The following is a 14,409-nucleotide window of genomic DNA, read 5'->3' on the forward strand; positions in this document are numbered from 1 at the left end:
ACAGCAGAGGTCCCCGGTGGTCTTTGTCTTGTGAGAAGGTGTTTGCAGCAGAGAGTAGTTAACGCAGCAGAAGGGGCGACGCCACGAAGGAAGTGGGAGAAGAGGAGGATGTACACGGGCCATGTTTCCAGGCAGCCCGTGCTAGCCCCTTCCCTGCTTCCTTGCTTGGTGCCTGAAGAGGAAGAGGTGTGGACGGCAGGTCCGCGTGCGAGCAAGAGCGCGTCGGTGCGTCCTCAGTCCATGAAGTGGCTCCCAGGGGGTGGGTGGCTGGTGTCAGGGGTGGTGGCGAGGGCCCTTAGCAGGGGTAGCAGGCTCTTCTGGCGCCGAAGCAGCCCAGGCCTCCGAAGCCGTAGCCGTAGCCGAAGCCGCCGGAGATGGGCACTCCCTGGGCGCTGAGAGCGCTGCCCACGGCAGCCGATGTGGAGGATCCGACGGCGGTGTTCTGGGGGAAGGAGCTGAGGATGGGCCCTGGCAGGGTGACCAGCACGGTGGAAGGCTGGATGACAACGCGGGAGTCCTCGCACTGCCTGACGCAGGGCTCGTTGCAGCTGTTAGCCAGCGGGGTGGGTCCGCAGGGGTTGCAGAGGTCGTAGCAGGCCATGTCTGTGGTGCGGAGGGTCCCTGGAAGAGAGGGTGTTGAGGAAGCGGAGGGGCGTGGGGGTGCGAGGAGCGGTGCTGCAGGAGGGCAGGGGAGCGTGGAGGCGTGTTGTGTGGCGGTGGGGAGCGTGGCGGTGGGGAGGCTTTGTGGCTGGTTAAGGTGTGGGCAGAGGGTGGTGGGAGAGAGGGGCCAGGTGGGGCAGGAGAAAGGAGGAGAAGGGGGTTGGGGCTCACCTTGTTGACGTTGGAGGAGAAGGGGTGAGGAGAAGTGTGTGAGGGAGAGAGGCGCTGGTGCGTCTTTTATGCTGGTCCGGGAGGGGCGGGCCAGGCTTTGCGCATGAGAGCCTTTTGCAGCGAGCAGCTTTTGCGTGCCACAGCCTGGGGAGTAATGAGGTGGGGCGTGTCTTTGTTGCCGCAGTTCTGCAATTTCATGTTCTCCTCTTGAGGATGCGTCCACTTGAGCCTGTCGGCAGCTTTTAAGTGCGAGTATTAGAGGGCAAAGGCTTGGTGTTGATGGTGCGTGTCAGGGCGGGCAGAAGACCTGACCAAAGCATAGGAGAGGTGGGGTGTCGTCTTGTCAGTGAGGTCATGTCATGGCATTTGTGTGGTGTGGTTTGTGGGTGCGTTGTGAAGAGGGGCCCCATTTTGTCGCAGGCCTGTCAGGCTGGTGTGGGCTCTGGAGGTGTGTGGGGCGTGAGGGGCTGCCTCTTCCATGGCGTTCGGTCCCGCTCCACCTTCCTGCCAGCTCACTAAGCCTGTCTTTAGGCTTGGCCTTTCCCAGTCGTTGGGTGTGCCGTGTGGGTGCCCTAGTGGCCCTGTTGCTTGTAAGGTTGTAGGTGGGAGAAAGGAGCGTGCCTGTTTGGGCTTGTGCGCGTGTGGGGCCTTCCGTGGGGGTGGCAGCGCAAGCAGGCAGAGGAGGGCTGCTTACGAGAGCAGGAGGCTGTCCTGGCAGCCCTGGTTGAGCGCTCGGCAGCCCTGTGCTGTGGTGAGGCCTGCCGCAGTCCCCAAAGGCTTGTGTTGGCCCTTCCGTAGCACTCCCCTTAGCTGGGTTTGTCATGTTTGCGGCGTGAGCTCTGGCGTGACGCGGTGCTTGGTCTCTGGGTGATGCGTCCAAAGAAGAGCAACAAAGCCAGTGAAGGATGTAGAGCCTCAAGACTTAGGAAGAGTGGTTGGGAGAAGTGGGTGTGTTTATTTTGCTGGAAAAGGCGGCTGAGGGAGACCTTATCGCTCTGTACAAGTACCGGACAGGAGGTTGTAGCGAGGTGGGTGTCAGTCTGTTATCCCTAGTAAGAAGTGATAGGACGAGAGGCAAGAGCCTCAAGTTGCGCCAGGGGAGGTTTAGTTTGGTTGTTACAAAAAATGTCTTCACTGAGAGGGTTATGAAGCACTGGAACAGGCTGCCCAGGGAAGTGGTTGAGTCATCATTGCGGGAGGTATCGAAAAGACGTGGAGGCATGGGGCTTAGGGCCATGGTTTAGTGTTGGACTTGGTTGTGTTAGGTTAACGGTGGCGGTCGATTATGTTAAAGGTGTTTTCCAACCCAAATGACTCTCTGATTGTACACGGGGCACCCTGCAAGGGCAGGTGAGTTTCTGGAGAGCCCGTGAGTGTGGCGAGAAGCAGAGGGCGAGTGGGAGCGTCAGGCGGGGAAGGCTGTTGAAGGCAGGGTTTTTGTTGTGGTGTTGGGGTGAGCTCTGAGGGGTGAGGCCATTTCTCTGCGCAGCGTGTGACGGGCAGAAAGAGGATGTGGAGATTGGCGAGGTGAGTTGGAGGCGAGCATGCAGCACGTGGCTGCAGAGCCGAGGCCCTGGTGGTGATGGATGGTTGCGGAAGGGTTGATGAATGGCAAGGCGTGCCCCAGTTGAGCCGAGGTGAGCGTTTGCAGGCTGTTTGTCAGGCGAGCAGTGCTTGTTGGCGAGGAAGATGAGAAGAGGTAAGAAGGAGTGCTGTGTGACTGGGTGCACGTAAGTCCCCAGGGCCTGATGGGTTGCATGCCCGAATGCGGAGGGTGCTGAGTGCTGTCCTTGGGGTATCGCTCTCCACTAGCTTGGAAAGGTCATGGTGCCTGTGGGCAGTTCCTGGAAGAGAGCTCATACCCCTTGTATCTTGAAGAAGCTGAAGAGGGAGGCTCTGGGACAGTAGAGGCTGGAGATGCTGCCCCTGTTTCATGTGAAGCTGATGGAGGAAATGCACCCGGAAAGAGCTGCCAAGGCCAGGAAGGACAAGGAGGTGATGGGGCCTTGTCGGCATGCATTTACGAAGGGGAAATCGTGCTTTCTGACCTCCGTGTCTCCCTACATTGACGTGAGTCGCTTTGTGGGGGAGGAGAGCGCCACGTCTGGTGTTTACCTCAAGCTTTTACTGAAGCCTTTGATGCTTCCTCCCCTTGCGTGCTGCTAGACAAGCCAGGAGAGTAGGGGGTGCGTAAGGTGCCAGTGAGGTGGAGTGCAAAGTGGCTGAAGGTCTGGTCCCAGAGGCTTGTGATGAGTGGCCCAAAGTGCATCTGGAGGCAATTCTCAAGTGGTGTAGCCCAGGACTTGGATCGTTGTGGCCAACACTGTTCAACATCGTCCTCAGTGACACGGTCAGTGGGACGGAGTGCCCCCGTCAGCAAGTTGTGAGAGGATGCAAAATGTGGAGGAGTGTCTGATGCACCGTCTGGTTGTGCCAGCATTGACAGGGATGTGGAGGTTCTGGAGACCGGGAGGGAGAGGAATCTGCTGAAGTTGAAGAGGGGGAAAGGCAAAGTCCTGCCTCTGGGGAGGAATGGCGCTGGGCAGCAGGCCATGCTGGGGGCCGATAGCCTGGACAGCAGCTTTGCTGAGCACGACTTTGTGGTGCTGGTGGAGAACAAGGTGAGTGCGAGGCAGCCGTGCACCCTTGCGGCAGAAGAGCCCCGGAGTCTCGATGGTGGCGTTGGGAAGAGCGTTGCCAGCAGGTTGGAGGAGGTGATCTTGCTCTCTCTTCAGCGCTGGTGAGGCCCCGTGTGGAATCCCGTGTCCCGTTGAAGGCTCCCAGGTGGAAGAAGGACATGGACTTGTTGGAGCGCGTTTGGTGCAGGGCCGCCAAGACGCTGAAAGGAGTGGAGCATCCTTCCCACGAGGAGAAGCTGAGAGAGCTGGGAGGCTTTTCAGGCAGGAGGCAGGGCTGCGCCGGGGAGATGTCATCGATAGGTCTAAATCTGGGATGGGAGGGAATGATTTGAGGGGCGTCAGGCCCTTCTGATGGGTGCCCACGGCCAGGGCAAGGGGGAATGGAGAAAGCTGCAAAGACGTGGCATTTCCTTGGCAGCGAAGGCAAGGGTTTTTCAGTGCGAGGGTGGTGAAGCAGTGGAAGCGGTTGTGCAGAGAGGTGTTGGGAGTCTCCATGCTTGGAGAGACTGAAAAGCTGACTGGCCATGGTCGTGGAGAGCCTGCTCGAGCTGACCCTGCTTGACGAGGTTGCATTGAACTGGGTGATCTCCAGCGTTTCCTTGTTATCTAAATGATTCTGTTTGTTGTGATTGTGCTTGCTGTGCTGGCCAGCGAGTTGTGCTGGGAAGAGAGTTGTTGAGGTGTGTGCTGCTGTGGGGATCTTGCGTCAGAGGCCTGGGTAGACGTGCATTAGCGTATGCAAGGCTTTGTTTGAGCAAGTGAAGGGCTTGTGTGGTGGGCTGGCAGCCCTGCTTTGCTGGTCTGTGCTGTTGTTGTTGCTGGGGTCATGCTTCCTAAGGGAGGTCTAGTGTCCCTTTTGCACGCATTGCAATGGCCTGTTGAGCCCTGGCTTTGTGCCAGGTGAGGCTGGAAGAGCGTTGGGAGAAGAAAGGAAGAGGAGGCGTCTGAGGCTGGCATGCAGAACATCTTTATTGAGGCAAAAGAGTGAAAAGGCAGGAGCGCCGAGTGGGGCAGAGCCAGTCTGAGGTGCAAGTAGGGCAACCATAAGACAAAATCCTTTGCGTGAGTGGATTGTGCCAGATCGCCGAGGTCTTCCTGCCCCGCAGTGGGAGCGGCACAGCAGAGGTCCCCGGTGGTCTTTGTCTTGTGAGAAGGTGTTTGCAGCAGAGAGTAGTTAACGCAGCAGAAGGGGCGACGCCACGAAGGAAGTGGGAGAAGAGGAGGATGTACACGGGCCATGTTTCCAGGCAGCCCGTGCTAGCCCCTTCCCTGCTTCCTTGCTTGGTGCCTGAAGAGGAAGAGGTGTGGACGGCAGGTCCGCGTGCGAGCAAGAGCGCGTCGGTGCGTCCTCAGTCCATGAAGTGGCTCCCAGGGGGTGGGTGGCTGGTGTCAGGGGTGGTGGCGAGGGCCCTTAGCAGGGGTAGCAGGCTCTTCTGGCGCCGAAGCAGCCCAGGCCTCCGAAGCCGTAGCCGTAGCCGAAGCCGCCGGAGATGGGCACTCCCTGGGCGCTGAGAGCGCTGCCCACGGCAGCCGATGTGGAGGATCCGACGGCGGTGTTCTGGGGGAAGGAGCTGAGGATGGGCCCTGGCAGGGTGACCAGCACGGTGGAAGGCTGGATGACGACGCGGGAGTCCTCGCACTGCCTGACGCAGGGCTCGTTGCAGCTGTTAGCCAGCGGGGTGGGTCCGCAGGGGTTGCAGAGGTCGTAGCAGGCCATGTCTGTGGTGCGGAGGGTCCCTGGAAGAGAGGGTGTTGAGGAAGCGGAGGGGCGTGGGGGTGCGAGGAGCGGTGCTGCAGGAGGGCAGGGGAGCGTGGAGGCGTGTTGTGGGGCGGTGGGGAGCGTGGCGGTGGGGAGGCTTTGTGGCTGGTGAAGGTGTGGGCAGAGGGTGGTGGGAGAGAGGGGCCAGGTGGGGCAGGAGAAAGGAGGAGAAGGGGGTTGGGGCTCACCTTGTTGACGTTGGAGGAGAAGGGGTGAGGAGAAGTGTGTGAGGGAGAGAGGCGCTGGTGCGTCTTTTATGCTGGTCCGGGAGGGGCGGGCCAGGCTTTGCGCATGAGAGCCTTTTGCAGCGAGCAGCTTTTGCGTGCCACAGCCTGGGGAGTAATGAGGTGGGGCGTGTCTTTGTTGCCGCAGTTCTGCAATTTCATGTTCTCCTCTTGAGGATGCGTCCACTTGAGCCTGTCGGCAGCTTTTAAGTGCGAGTATTAGAGGGCAAAGGCTTGGTGTTGATGGTGCGTGTCAGGGCGGGCAGAAGACCTGACCAAAGCATAGGAGAGGTGGGGTGTCGTCTTGTCAGTGAGGTCATGTCATGGCATTTGTGTGGTGTGGTTTGTGGGTGCGTTGTGAAGAGGGGCCCCATTTTGTCGCAGGCCTGTCAGGCTGGTGTGGGCTCTGGAGGTGTGTGGGGCGTGAGGGGCTGCCTCTTCCATGGCGTTCGGTCCCGCTCCACCTTCCTGCCAGCTCACTAAGCCTGTCTTTAGGCTTGGCCTTTCCCAGTCGTTGGGTGTGCCGTGTGGGTACCCTAGTGGCCCTGTTGCTTGTAAGGTTGTAGGTGGGAGAAAGGAGCGTGCCTGTTTGGGCTTGTGCGCGTGTGGGGCCTTCCGTGGGGGTGGCAGCGCAAGCAGGCAGAGGAGGGCTGCTTACGAGAGCAGGAGGCTGTCCTGGCAGCCCTGGTTGAGCGCTCGGCAGCCCTGTGCTGTGGTGAGGCCTGCCGCAGTCCCCAAAGGCTTGTGTTGGCCCTTCCGTAGCACTCCCCTTAGCTGGGTTTGTCATGTTTGCGGCGTGAGCTCTGGCGTGACGCGGTGCTTGGTCTCTGGGTGATGCGTCCAAAGAAGAGCAACAAAGCCAGTGAAGGATGTAGAGCCTCAAGACTTAGGAAGAGTGGTTGGGAGAAGTGGGTGTGTTTATTTTGCTGGAAAAGGCGGCTGAGGGAGACCTTATCGCTCTGTACAAGTACCGGACAGGAGGTTGTAGCGAGGTGGGTGTCAGTCTGTTATCCCTAGTAAGAAGTGATAGGACGAGAGGCAAGAGCCTCAAGTTGCGCCAGGGGAGGTTTAGTTTGGTTGTTACAAAAAATGTCTTCACTGAGAGGGTTATGAAGCACTGGAACAGGCTGCCCAGGGAAGTGGTTGAGTCATCATTGCGGGAGGTATCGAAAAGACGTGGAGGCATGGGGCTTAGGGCCATGGTTTAGTGTTGGACTTGGTTGTGTTAGGTTAACGGTGGCGGTCGATTATGTTAAAGGTGTTTTCCAACCCAAATGACTCTCTGATTGTACACGGGGCACCCTGCAAGGGCAGGTGAGTTTCTGGAGAGCCCGTGAGTGTGGCGAGAAGCAGAGGGCGAGTGGGAGCGTCAGGCGGGGAAGGCTGTTGAAGGCAGGGTTTTTGTTGTGGTGTTGGGGTGAGCTCTGAGGGGTGAGGCCATTTCTCTGCGCAGCGTGTGACGGGCAGAAAGAGGATGTGGAGATTGGCGAGGTGAGTTGGAGGCGAGCATGCAGCACGTGGCTGCAGAGTCGAGGCCCTGGTGGTGATGGATGGATGCGGAAGGGTTGATGAATGGCAAGGCGTGCCCCAGTTGAGCCGAGGTGAGCGTTTGCAGGCTGTTTGTCAGGCGAGCAGTGCTTGTTGGCGAGGAAGATGAGAAGAGGTAAGAAGGAGTGCTGTGTGACTGGGTGCACGTAAGTCCCCAGGGCCTGATGGGTTGCATGCCCGAATGCGGAGGGTGCTGAGTGCTGTCCTTGGGGTATCGCTCTCCACTAGCTTGGAAAGGTCATGGTGCCTGTGGGCAGTTCCTGGAAGAGAGCTCATACCCCTTGTATCTTGAAGAAGCTGAAGAGGGAGGCTCTGGGACAGTAGAGGCTGGAGATGCTGCCCCTGTTTCATGTGAAGCTGATGGAGGAAATGCACCCGGAAAGAGCTGCCAAGGCCAGGAAGGACAAGGAGGTGATGGGGCCTTGTCGGCATGCATTTACGAAGGGGAAATCGTGCTTTCTGACCTCCGTGTCTCCCTACGTTGAAGTGAGTCGCTTTGTGGGGGAGGAGAGCGCCACGTCTGGTGTTTACCTCAAGCTTTTACTGAAGCCTTTGATGCTTCCTCCCCTTGCGTGCTGCTAGACAAGCCAGGAGAGTAGGGGGTGCGTAAGGTGCCAGTGAGGTGGAGTGCAAAGTGGCTGAAGGTCTGGTCCCAGAGGCTTGTGATGAGTGGCCCAAAGTGCATCTGGAGGCAAGTCTCAAGTGGTGTGGCCCAGGTTTTGGATCGTTGCGGCCAACACTGTTCAACATCGTCCTCGGTGACATGGTCAGTGGGACGGAGTGCCCCCGTCAGCAAGTTGTGAGAGGATGCAAAATGTGGAGGAGTGTCTGATGCACCGTCTGGTTGTGCCAGCATTGACAGGGATGTGGAGGTTCTGGAGACCGGGAGGGAGAGGAATCTGCTGAAGTTGAAGAGGGGGAAAGGCAAAGTCCTGCCTCTGGGGAGGAATGGCGCTGGGCAGCAGGCCATGCTGGGGGCCGATAGCCTGGACAGCAGCTTTGCTGAGCACGACTTTGTGGTGCTGGTGGAGAACAAGGTGAGTGCGAGGCAGCCGTGCACCCTTGCGGCAGAAGAGCCCCGGAGTCTCGATGGTGGCGTTGGGAAGAGCGTTGCCAGCAGGTTGGAGGAGGTGATCTTGCTCTCTCTTCAGCGCTGGTGAGGCCCCGTGTGGAATCCCGTGTCCCGTTGAAGGCTCCCAGGTGGAAGAAGGACATGGACTTGTTGGAGCGCGTTTGGTGCAGGGCCGCCAAGACGCTGAAAGGAGTGGAGCATCCTTCCCACGAGGAGAAGCTGAGAGAGCTGGGAGGCTTTTCAGGCAGGAGGCAGGGCTGCGCCGGGGAGATGTCATCGATAGGTCTAAATCTGGGATGGGAGGGAATGATTTGAGGGGCGTCAGGCCCTTCTGATGGGTGCCCACGGCCAGGGCAAGGGGGAATGGAGAAAGCTGCAAAGACGTGGCATTTCCTTGGCAGCGAAGGCAAGGGTTTTTCAGTGCGAGGGTGGTGAAGCAGTGGAAGCGGTTGTGCAGAGAGGTGTTGGGAGTCTCCATGCTTGGAGAGACTGAAAAGCTGACTGGCCATGGTCGTGGAGAGCCTGCTCGAGCTGACCCTGCTTGACGAGGTTGCATTGAACTAGGTGATCTCCGGCGTTTCCTTGTTATCTAAATGATTCTGTTTGTTGTGATTGTGCTTGCTGTGCTGGCCAGCGAGTTGTGCTGGGAAGAGAGTTGTTGAGGTGTGTGCTGCTGTGGGGATCTTGCGTCAGAGGCCTGGGTAGACGTGCATTAGCGTATGCAAGGCTTTGTTTGAGCAAGTGAAGGGCTTGTGTGGTGGGCTGGCAGCCCTGCTTTGCTGGTCTGTGCTGTTGTTGTTGCTGGGGTCATGCTTCCTAAGGGAGGTCTAGTGTCCCTTTTGCACGCATTGCAATGGCCTGTTGAGCCCTGGCTTTGTGCCGGGTGAGGCTGGAAGAGCGTTGGGAGAAGAAAGGAAGAGGAGGCGTCTGAGGCTGGCATGCAGAACATCTTTATTGAGGCAAAAGAGTGAAAAGGCAGGAGCGCCGAGTGGGGCAGAGCCAGTCTGAGGTGCAAGTAGGGCAACCATAAGACAAAATCCTTTGCGTGAGTGGATTGTGCCAGATCGCCGAGGTCTTCCTGCCCCGCAGTGGGAGCGGCACAGCAGAGGTCCCCGGTGGTCTTTGTCTTGTGAGAAGGTGTTTGCAGCAGAGAGTAGTTAACGCAGCAGAAGGGGCGACGCCACGAAGGAAGTGGGAGAAGAGGAGGATGTACACGGGCCATGTTTCCAGGCAGCCCGTGCTAGCCCCTTCCCTGCTTCCTTGCTTGGTGCCTGAAGAGGAAGAGGTGTGGACGGCAGGTCCGCGTGCGAGCAAGAGCGCGTCGGTGCGTCCTCAGTCCATGAAGTGGCTCCCAGGGGGTGGGTGGCTGGTGTCAGGGGTGGTGGCGAGGGCCCTTAGCAGGGGTAGCAGGCTCTTCTGGCGCCGAAGCAGCCCAGGCCTCCGAAGCCGTAGCCGTAGCCGAAGCCGCCGGAGATGGGCACTCCCTGGGCGCTGAGAGCGCTGCCCACGGCAGCCGATGTGGAGGATCCGACGGCGGTGTTCTGGGGGAAGGAGCTGAGGATGGGCCCTGGCAGGGTGACCAGCACGGTGGAAGGCTGGATGACGACGCGGGAGTCCTCGCACTGCCTGACGCAGGGCTCGTTGCAGCTGTTAGCCAGCGGGGTGGGTCCGCAGGGGTTGCAGAGGTCGTAGCAGGCCATGTCTGTGGTGCGGAGGGTCCCTGGAAGAGAGGGTGTTGAGGAAGCGGAGGGGCGTGGGGGTGCGAGGAGCGGTGCTGCAGGAGGGCAGGGGAGCGTGGAGGCGTGTTGTGTGGCGGTGGGGAGCGTGGCGGTGGGGAGGCTTTGTGGCTGGTGAAGGTGTGGGCAGAGGGTGGTGGGAGAGAGGGGCCAGGTGGGGCAGGAGAAAGGAGGAGAAGGGGGTTGGGGCTCACCTTGTTGACGTTGGAGGAGAAGGGGTGAGGAGAAGTGTGTGAGGGAGAGAGGCGCTGGTGCGTCTTTTATGCTGGTCCGGGAGGGGCGGGCCAGGCTTTGCGCATGAGAGCCTTTTGCAGCAAGCAGCTTTTGCGTGCCACAGCCTGGGGAGTAATGAGGTGGGGCGTGTCTTTGTTGCCGCAGTTCTGCAATTTCATGTTCTCCTCTTGAGGATGCGTCCACTTGAGCCTGTCGGCAGCTTTTAAGTGCGAGTATTAGAGGGCAAAGGCTTGGTGTTGATGGTGCGTGTCAGGGCGGGCAGAAGACCTGACCAAAGCATAGGAGAGGTGGGGTGTCGTCTTGTCAGTGAGGTCATGTCATGGCATTTGTGTGGTGTGGTTTGTGGGTGCGTTGTGAAGAGGGGCCCCATTTTGTCGCAGGCCTGTCAGGCTGGTGTGGGCTCTGGAGGTGTGTGGGGCGTGAGGGGCTGCCTCTTCCATGGCGTTCGGTCCCGCTCCACCTTCCTGCCAGCTCACTAAGCCTGTCTTTAGGCTTGGCCTTTCCCAGTCGTTGGGTGTGCCGTGTGGGTGCCCTAGTGGCCCTGTTGCTTGTAAGGTTGTAGGTGGGAGAAAGGAGCGTGCCTGTTTGGGCTTGTGCGCGTGTGGGGCCTTCCGTGGGGGTGGCAGCGCAAGCAGGCAGAGGAGGGCTGCTTACGAGAGCAGGAGGCTGTCCTGGCAGCCCTGGTTGAGCGCTCGGCAGCCCTGTGCTGTGGTGAGGCCTGCCGCAGTCCCCAAAGGCTTGTGTTGGCCCTTCCGTAGCACTCCCCTTAGCTGGGTTTGTCATGTTTGCGGCGTGAGCTCTGGCGTGACGCGGTGCTTGGTCTCTGGGTGATGCGTCCAAAGAAGAGCAACAAAGCCAGTGAAGGATGTAGAGCCTCAAGACTTAGGAAGAGTGGTTGGGAGAAGTGGGTGTGTTTATTTTGCTGGAAAAGGCGGCTGAGGGAGACCTTATCGCTCTGTACAAGTACCGGACAGGAGGTTGTAGCGAGGTGGGTGTCAGTCTGTTATCCCTAGTAAGAAGTGATAGGACGAGAGGCAAGAGCCTCAAGTTGCGCCAGGGGAGGTTTAGTTTGGTTGTTACAAAAAATGTCTTCACTGAGAGGGTTATGAAGCACTGGAACAGGCTGCCCAGGGAAGTGGTTGAGTCATCATTGCGGGAGGTATCGAAAAGACGTGGAGGCATGGGGCTTAGGGCCATGGTTTAGTGTTGGACTTGGTTGTGTTAGGTTAACGGTGGCGGTCGATTATGTTAAAGGTGTTTTCCAACCCAAATGACTCTCTGATTGTACACGGGGCACCCTGCAAGGGCAGGTGAGTTTCTGGAGAGCCCGTGAGTGTGGCGAGAAGCAGAGGGCGAGTGGGAGCGTCAGGCGGGGAAGGCTGTTGAAGGCAGGGTTTTTGTTGTGGTGTTGGGGTGAGCTCTGAGGGGTGAGGCCATTTCTCTGCGCAGCGTGTGACGGGCAGAAAGAGGATGTGGAGATTGGCGAGGTGAGTTGGAGGCGAGCATGCAGCACGTGGCTGCAGAGTCGAGGCCCTGGTGGTGATGGATGGATGCGGAAGGGTTGATGAATGGCAAGGCGTGCCCCAGTTGAGCCGAGGTGAGCGTTTGCAGGCTGTTTGTCAGGCGAGCAGTGCTTGTTGGCGAGGAAGATGAGAAGAGGTAAGAAGGAGTGCTGTGTGACTGGGTGCACGTAAGTCCCCAGGGCCTGATGGGTTGCATGCCCGAATGCGGAGGGTGCTGAGTGCTGTCCTTGGGGTATCGCTCTCCACTAGCTTGGAAAGGTCATGGTGCCTGTGGGCAGTTCCTGGAAGAGAGCTCATACCCCTTGTATCTTGAAGAAGCTGAAGAGGGAGGCTCTGGGACAGTAGAGGCTGGAGATGCTGCCCCTGTTTCATGTGAAGCTGATGGAGGAAATGCACCCGGAAAGAGCTGCCAAGGCCAGGAAGGACAAGGAGGTGATGGGGCCTTGTCGGCATGCATTTACGAAGGGGAAATCGTGCTTTCTGACCTCCGTGTCTCCCTACGTTGAAGTGAGTCGCTTTGTGGGGGAGGAGAGCGCCACGTCTGGTGTTTACCTCAAGCTTTTACTGAAGCCTTTGATGCTTCCTCCCCTTGCGTGCTGCTAGACAAGCCAGGAGAGTAGGGGGTGCGTAAGGTGCCAGTGAGGTGGAGTGCAAAGTGGCTGAAGGTCTGGTCCCAGAGGCTTGTGATGAGTGGCCCAAAGTGCATCTGGAGGCAAGTCTCAAGTGGTGTGGCCCAGGTTTTGGATCGTTGCGGCCAACACTGTTCAACATCGTCCTCGGTGACATGGTCAGTGGGACGGAGTGCCCCCGTCAGCAAGTTGTGAGAGGATGCAAAATGTGGAGGAGTGTCTGATGCACCGTCTGGTTGTGCCAGCATTGACAGGGATGTGGAGGTTCTGGAGACCGGGAGGGAGAGGAATCTGCTGAAGTTGAAGAGGGGGAAAGGCAAAGTCCTGCCTCTGGGGAGGAATGGCGCTGGGCAGCAGGCCATGCTGGGGGCCGATAGCCTGGACAGCAGCTTTGCTGAGCACGACTTTGTGGTGCTGGTGGAGAACAAGGTGAGTGCGAGGCAGCCGTGCACCCTTGCGGCAGAAGAGCCCCGGAGTCTCGATGGTGGCGTTGGGAAGAGCGTTGCCAGCAGGTTGGAGGAGGTGATCTTGCTCTCTCTTCAGCGCTGGTGAGGCCCCGTGTGGAATCCCGTGTCCCGTTGAAGGCTCCCAGGTGGAAGAAGGACATGGACTTGTTGGAGCGCGTTTGGTGCAGGGCCGCCAAGACGCTGAAAGGAGTGGAGCATCCTTCCCACGAGGAGAAGCTGAGAGAGCTGGGAGGCTTTTCAGGCAGGAGGCAGGGCTGCGCCGGGGAGATGTCATCGATAGGTCTAAATCTGGGATGGGAGGGAATGATTTGAGGGGCGTCAGGCCCTTCTGATGGGTGCCCACGGCCAGGGCAAGGGGGAATGGAGAAAGCTGCAAAGACGTGGCATTTCCTTGGCAGCGAAGGCAAGGGTTTTTCAGTGCGAGGGTGGTGAAGCAGTGGAAGCGGTTGTGCAGAGAGGTGTTGGGAGTCTCCATGCTTGGAGAGACTGAAAAGCTGACTGGCCATGGTCGTGGAGAGCCTGCTCGAGCTGACCCTGCTTGACGAGGTTGCATTGAACTAGGTGATCTCCGGCGTTTCCTTGTTATCTAAATGATTCTGTTTGTTGTGATTGTGCTTGCTGTGCTGGCCAGCGAGTTGTGCTGGGAAGAGAGTTGTTGAGGTGTGTGCTGCTGTGGGGATCTTGCGTCAGAGGCCTGGGTAGACGTGCATTAGCGTATGCAAGGCTTTGTTTGAGCAAGTGAAGGGCTTGTGTGGTGGGCTGGCAGCCCTGCTTTGCTGGTCTGTGCTGTTGTTGTTGCTGGGGTCATGCTTCCTAAGGGAGGTCTAGTGTCCCTTTTGCACGCATTGCAATGGCCTGTTGAGCCCTGGCTTTGTGCCGGGTGAGGCTGGAAGAGCGTTGGGAGAAGAAAGGAAGAGGAGGCGTCTGAGGCTGGCATGCAGAACATCTTTATTGAGGCAAAAGAGTGAAAAGGCAGGAGCGCCGAGTGGGGCAGAGCCAGTCTGAGGTGCAAGTAGGGCAACCATAAGACAAAATCCTTTGCGTGAGTGGATTGTGCCAGATCGCCGAGGTCTTCCTGCCCCGCAGTGGGAGCGGCACAGCAGAGGTCCCCGGTGGTCTTTGTCTTGTGAGAAGGTGTTTGCAGCAGAGAGTAGTTAACGCAGCAGAAGGGGCGACGCCACGAAGGAAGTGGGAGAAGAGGAGGATGTACACGGGCCATGTTTCCAGGCAGCCCGTGCTAGCCCCTTCCCTGCTTCCTTGCTTGGTGCCTGAAGAGGAAGAGGTGTGGACGGCAGGTCCGCGTGCGAGCAAGAGCGCGTCGGTGCGTCCTCAGTCCATGAAGTGGCTCCCAGGGGGTGGGTGGCTGGTGTCAGGGGTGGTGGCGAGGGCCCTTAGCAGGGGTAGCAGGCTCTTCTGGCGCCGAAGCAGCCCAGGCCTCCGAAGCCGTAGCCGTAGCCGAAGCCGCCGGAGATGGGCACTCCCTGGGCGCTGAGAGCGCTGCCCACGGCAGCCGATGTGGAGGATCCGACGGCGGTGTTCTGGGGGAAGGAGCTGAGGATGGGCCCTGGCAGGGTGACCAGCACGGTGGAAGGCTGGATGACGACGCGGGAGTCCTCGCACTGCCTGACGCAGGGCTCGTTGCAGCTGTTAGCCAGCGGGGTGGGTCCGCAGGGGTTGCAGAGGTCGTAGCAGGCCATGTCTGTGGTGCGGAGGGTCCCTGGAAGAGAGGGTGTTGAGGAAGCGGAGG

General features: G+C 59.0%; 4 protein-coding genes across 4 annotated transcripts; all 4 read right to left on the minus strand.

Moving 5' to 3' along the window:
- Nucleotides 1–295: 295 nt before the first annotated feature.
- Nucleotides 296–601, minus strand: LOC142592881 (feather keratin 2-like). The gene has a single exon (XM_075705046.1). It carries the CDS (start codon nt 599–601, stop codon nt 296–298), a length of 306 nt encoding a protein of 101 aa, XP_075561161.1.
- Nucleotides 602–4,881: 4,280 nt separating this feature from the next.
- LOC142592882 (feather keratin 2-like) lies at nt 4,882–5,187 on the minus strand. The gene has a single exon (XM_075705047.1). The coding sequence runs from the start codon at nt 5,185–5,187 to the stop codon at nt 4,882–4,884; it is 306 nt and encodes a 101-aa protein (XP_075561162.1).
- Nucleotides 5,188–9,467: 4,280 nt separating this feature from the next.
- On the minus strand, nt 9,468–9,773 carry LOC142592913 (feather keratin 2-like). Its single transcript, XM_075705136.1, has one exon. The coding sequence runs from the start codon at nt 9,771–9,773 to the stop codon at nt 9,468–9,470; it is 306 nt and encodes a 101-aa protein (XP_075561251.1).
- Nucleotides 9,774–14,053: 4,280 nt separating this feature from the next.
- LOC142593024 (feather keratin 2-like) lies at nt 14,054–14,359 on the minus strand. Its single transcript, XM_075706261.1, has one exon. It carries the CDS (start codon nt 14,357–14,359, stop codon nt 14,054–14,056), a length of 306 nt encoding a protein of 101 aa, XP_075562376.1.
- Nucleotides 14,360–14,409: the final 50 nt, after the last annotated feature.

This window comes from Pelecanus crispus, chromosome 2 (genome assembly GCF_030463565.1).
Source record: "Pelecanus crispus isolate bPelCri1 chromosome 2, bPelCri1.pri, whole genome shotgun sequence".
Lineage (NCBI taxonomy): Eukaryota > Metazoa > Chordata > Aves > Pelecaniformes > Pelecanidae > Pelecanus > Pelecanus crispus.

What these genes read in the sequence shown, in the direction of transcription:
- LOC142592882 (XM_075705047.1), bottom strand. Translation starts at nt 5,187, where the DNA reads ATGGCCTGCTACGACCTCTGCAACCCCTGCGGACCCACCCCGCTGGCT.
- LOC142592881 (XM_075705046.1), bottom strand. Translation starts at nt 601, where the DNA reads ATGGCCTGCTACGACCTCTGCAACCCCTGCGGACCCACCCCGCTGGCT.
- LOC142592913 (XM_075705136.1), bottom strand. Translation starts at nt 9,773, where the DNA reads ATGGCCTGCTACGACCTCTGCAACCCCTGCGGACCCACCCCGCTGGCT.
- LOC142593024 (XM_075706261.1), bottom strand. Translation starts at nt 14,359, where the DNA reads ATGGCCTGCTACGACCTCTGCAACCCCTGCGGACCCACCCCGCTGGCT.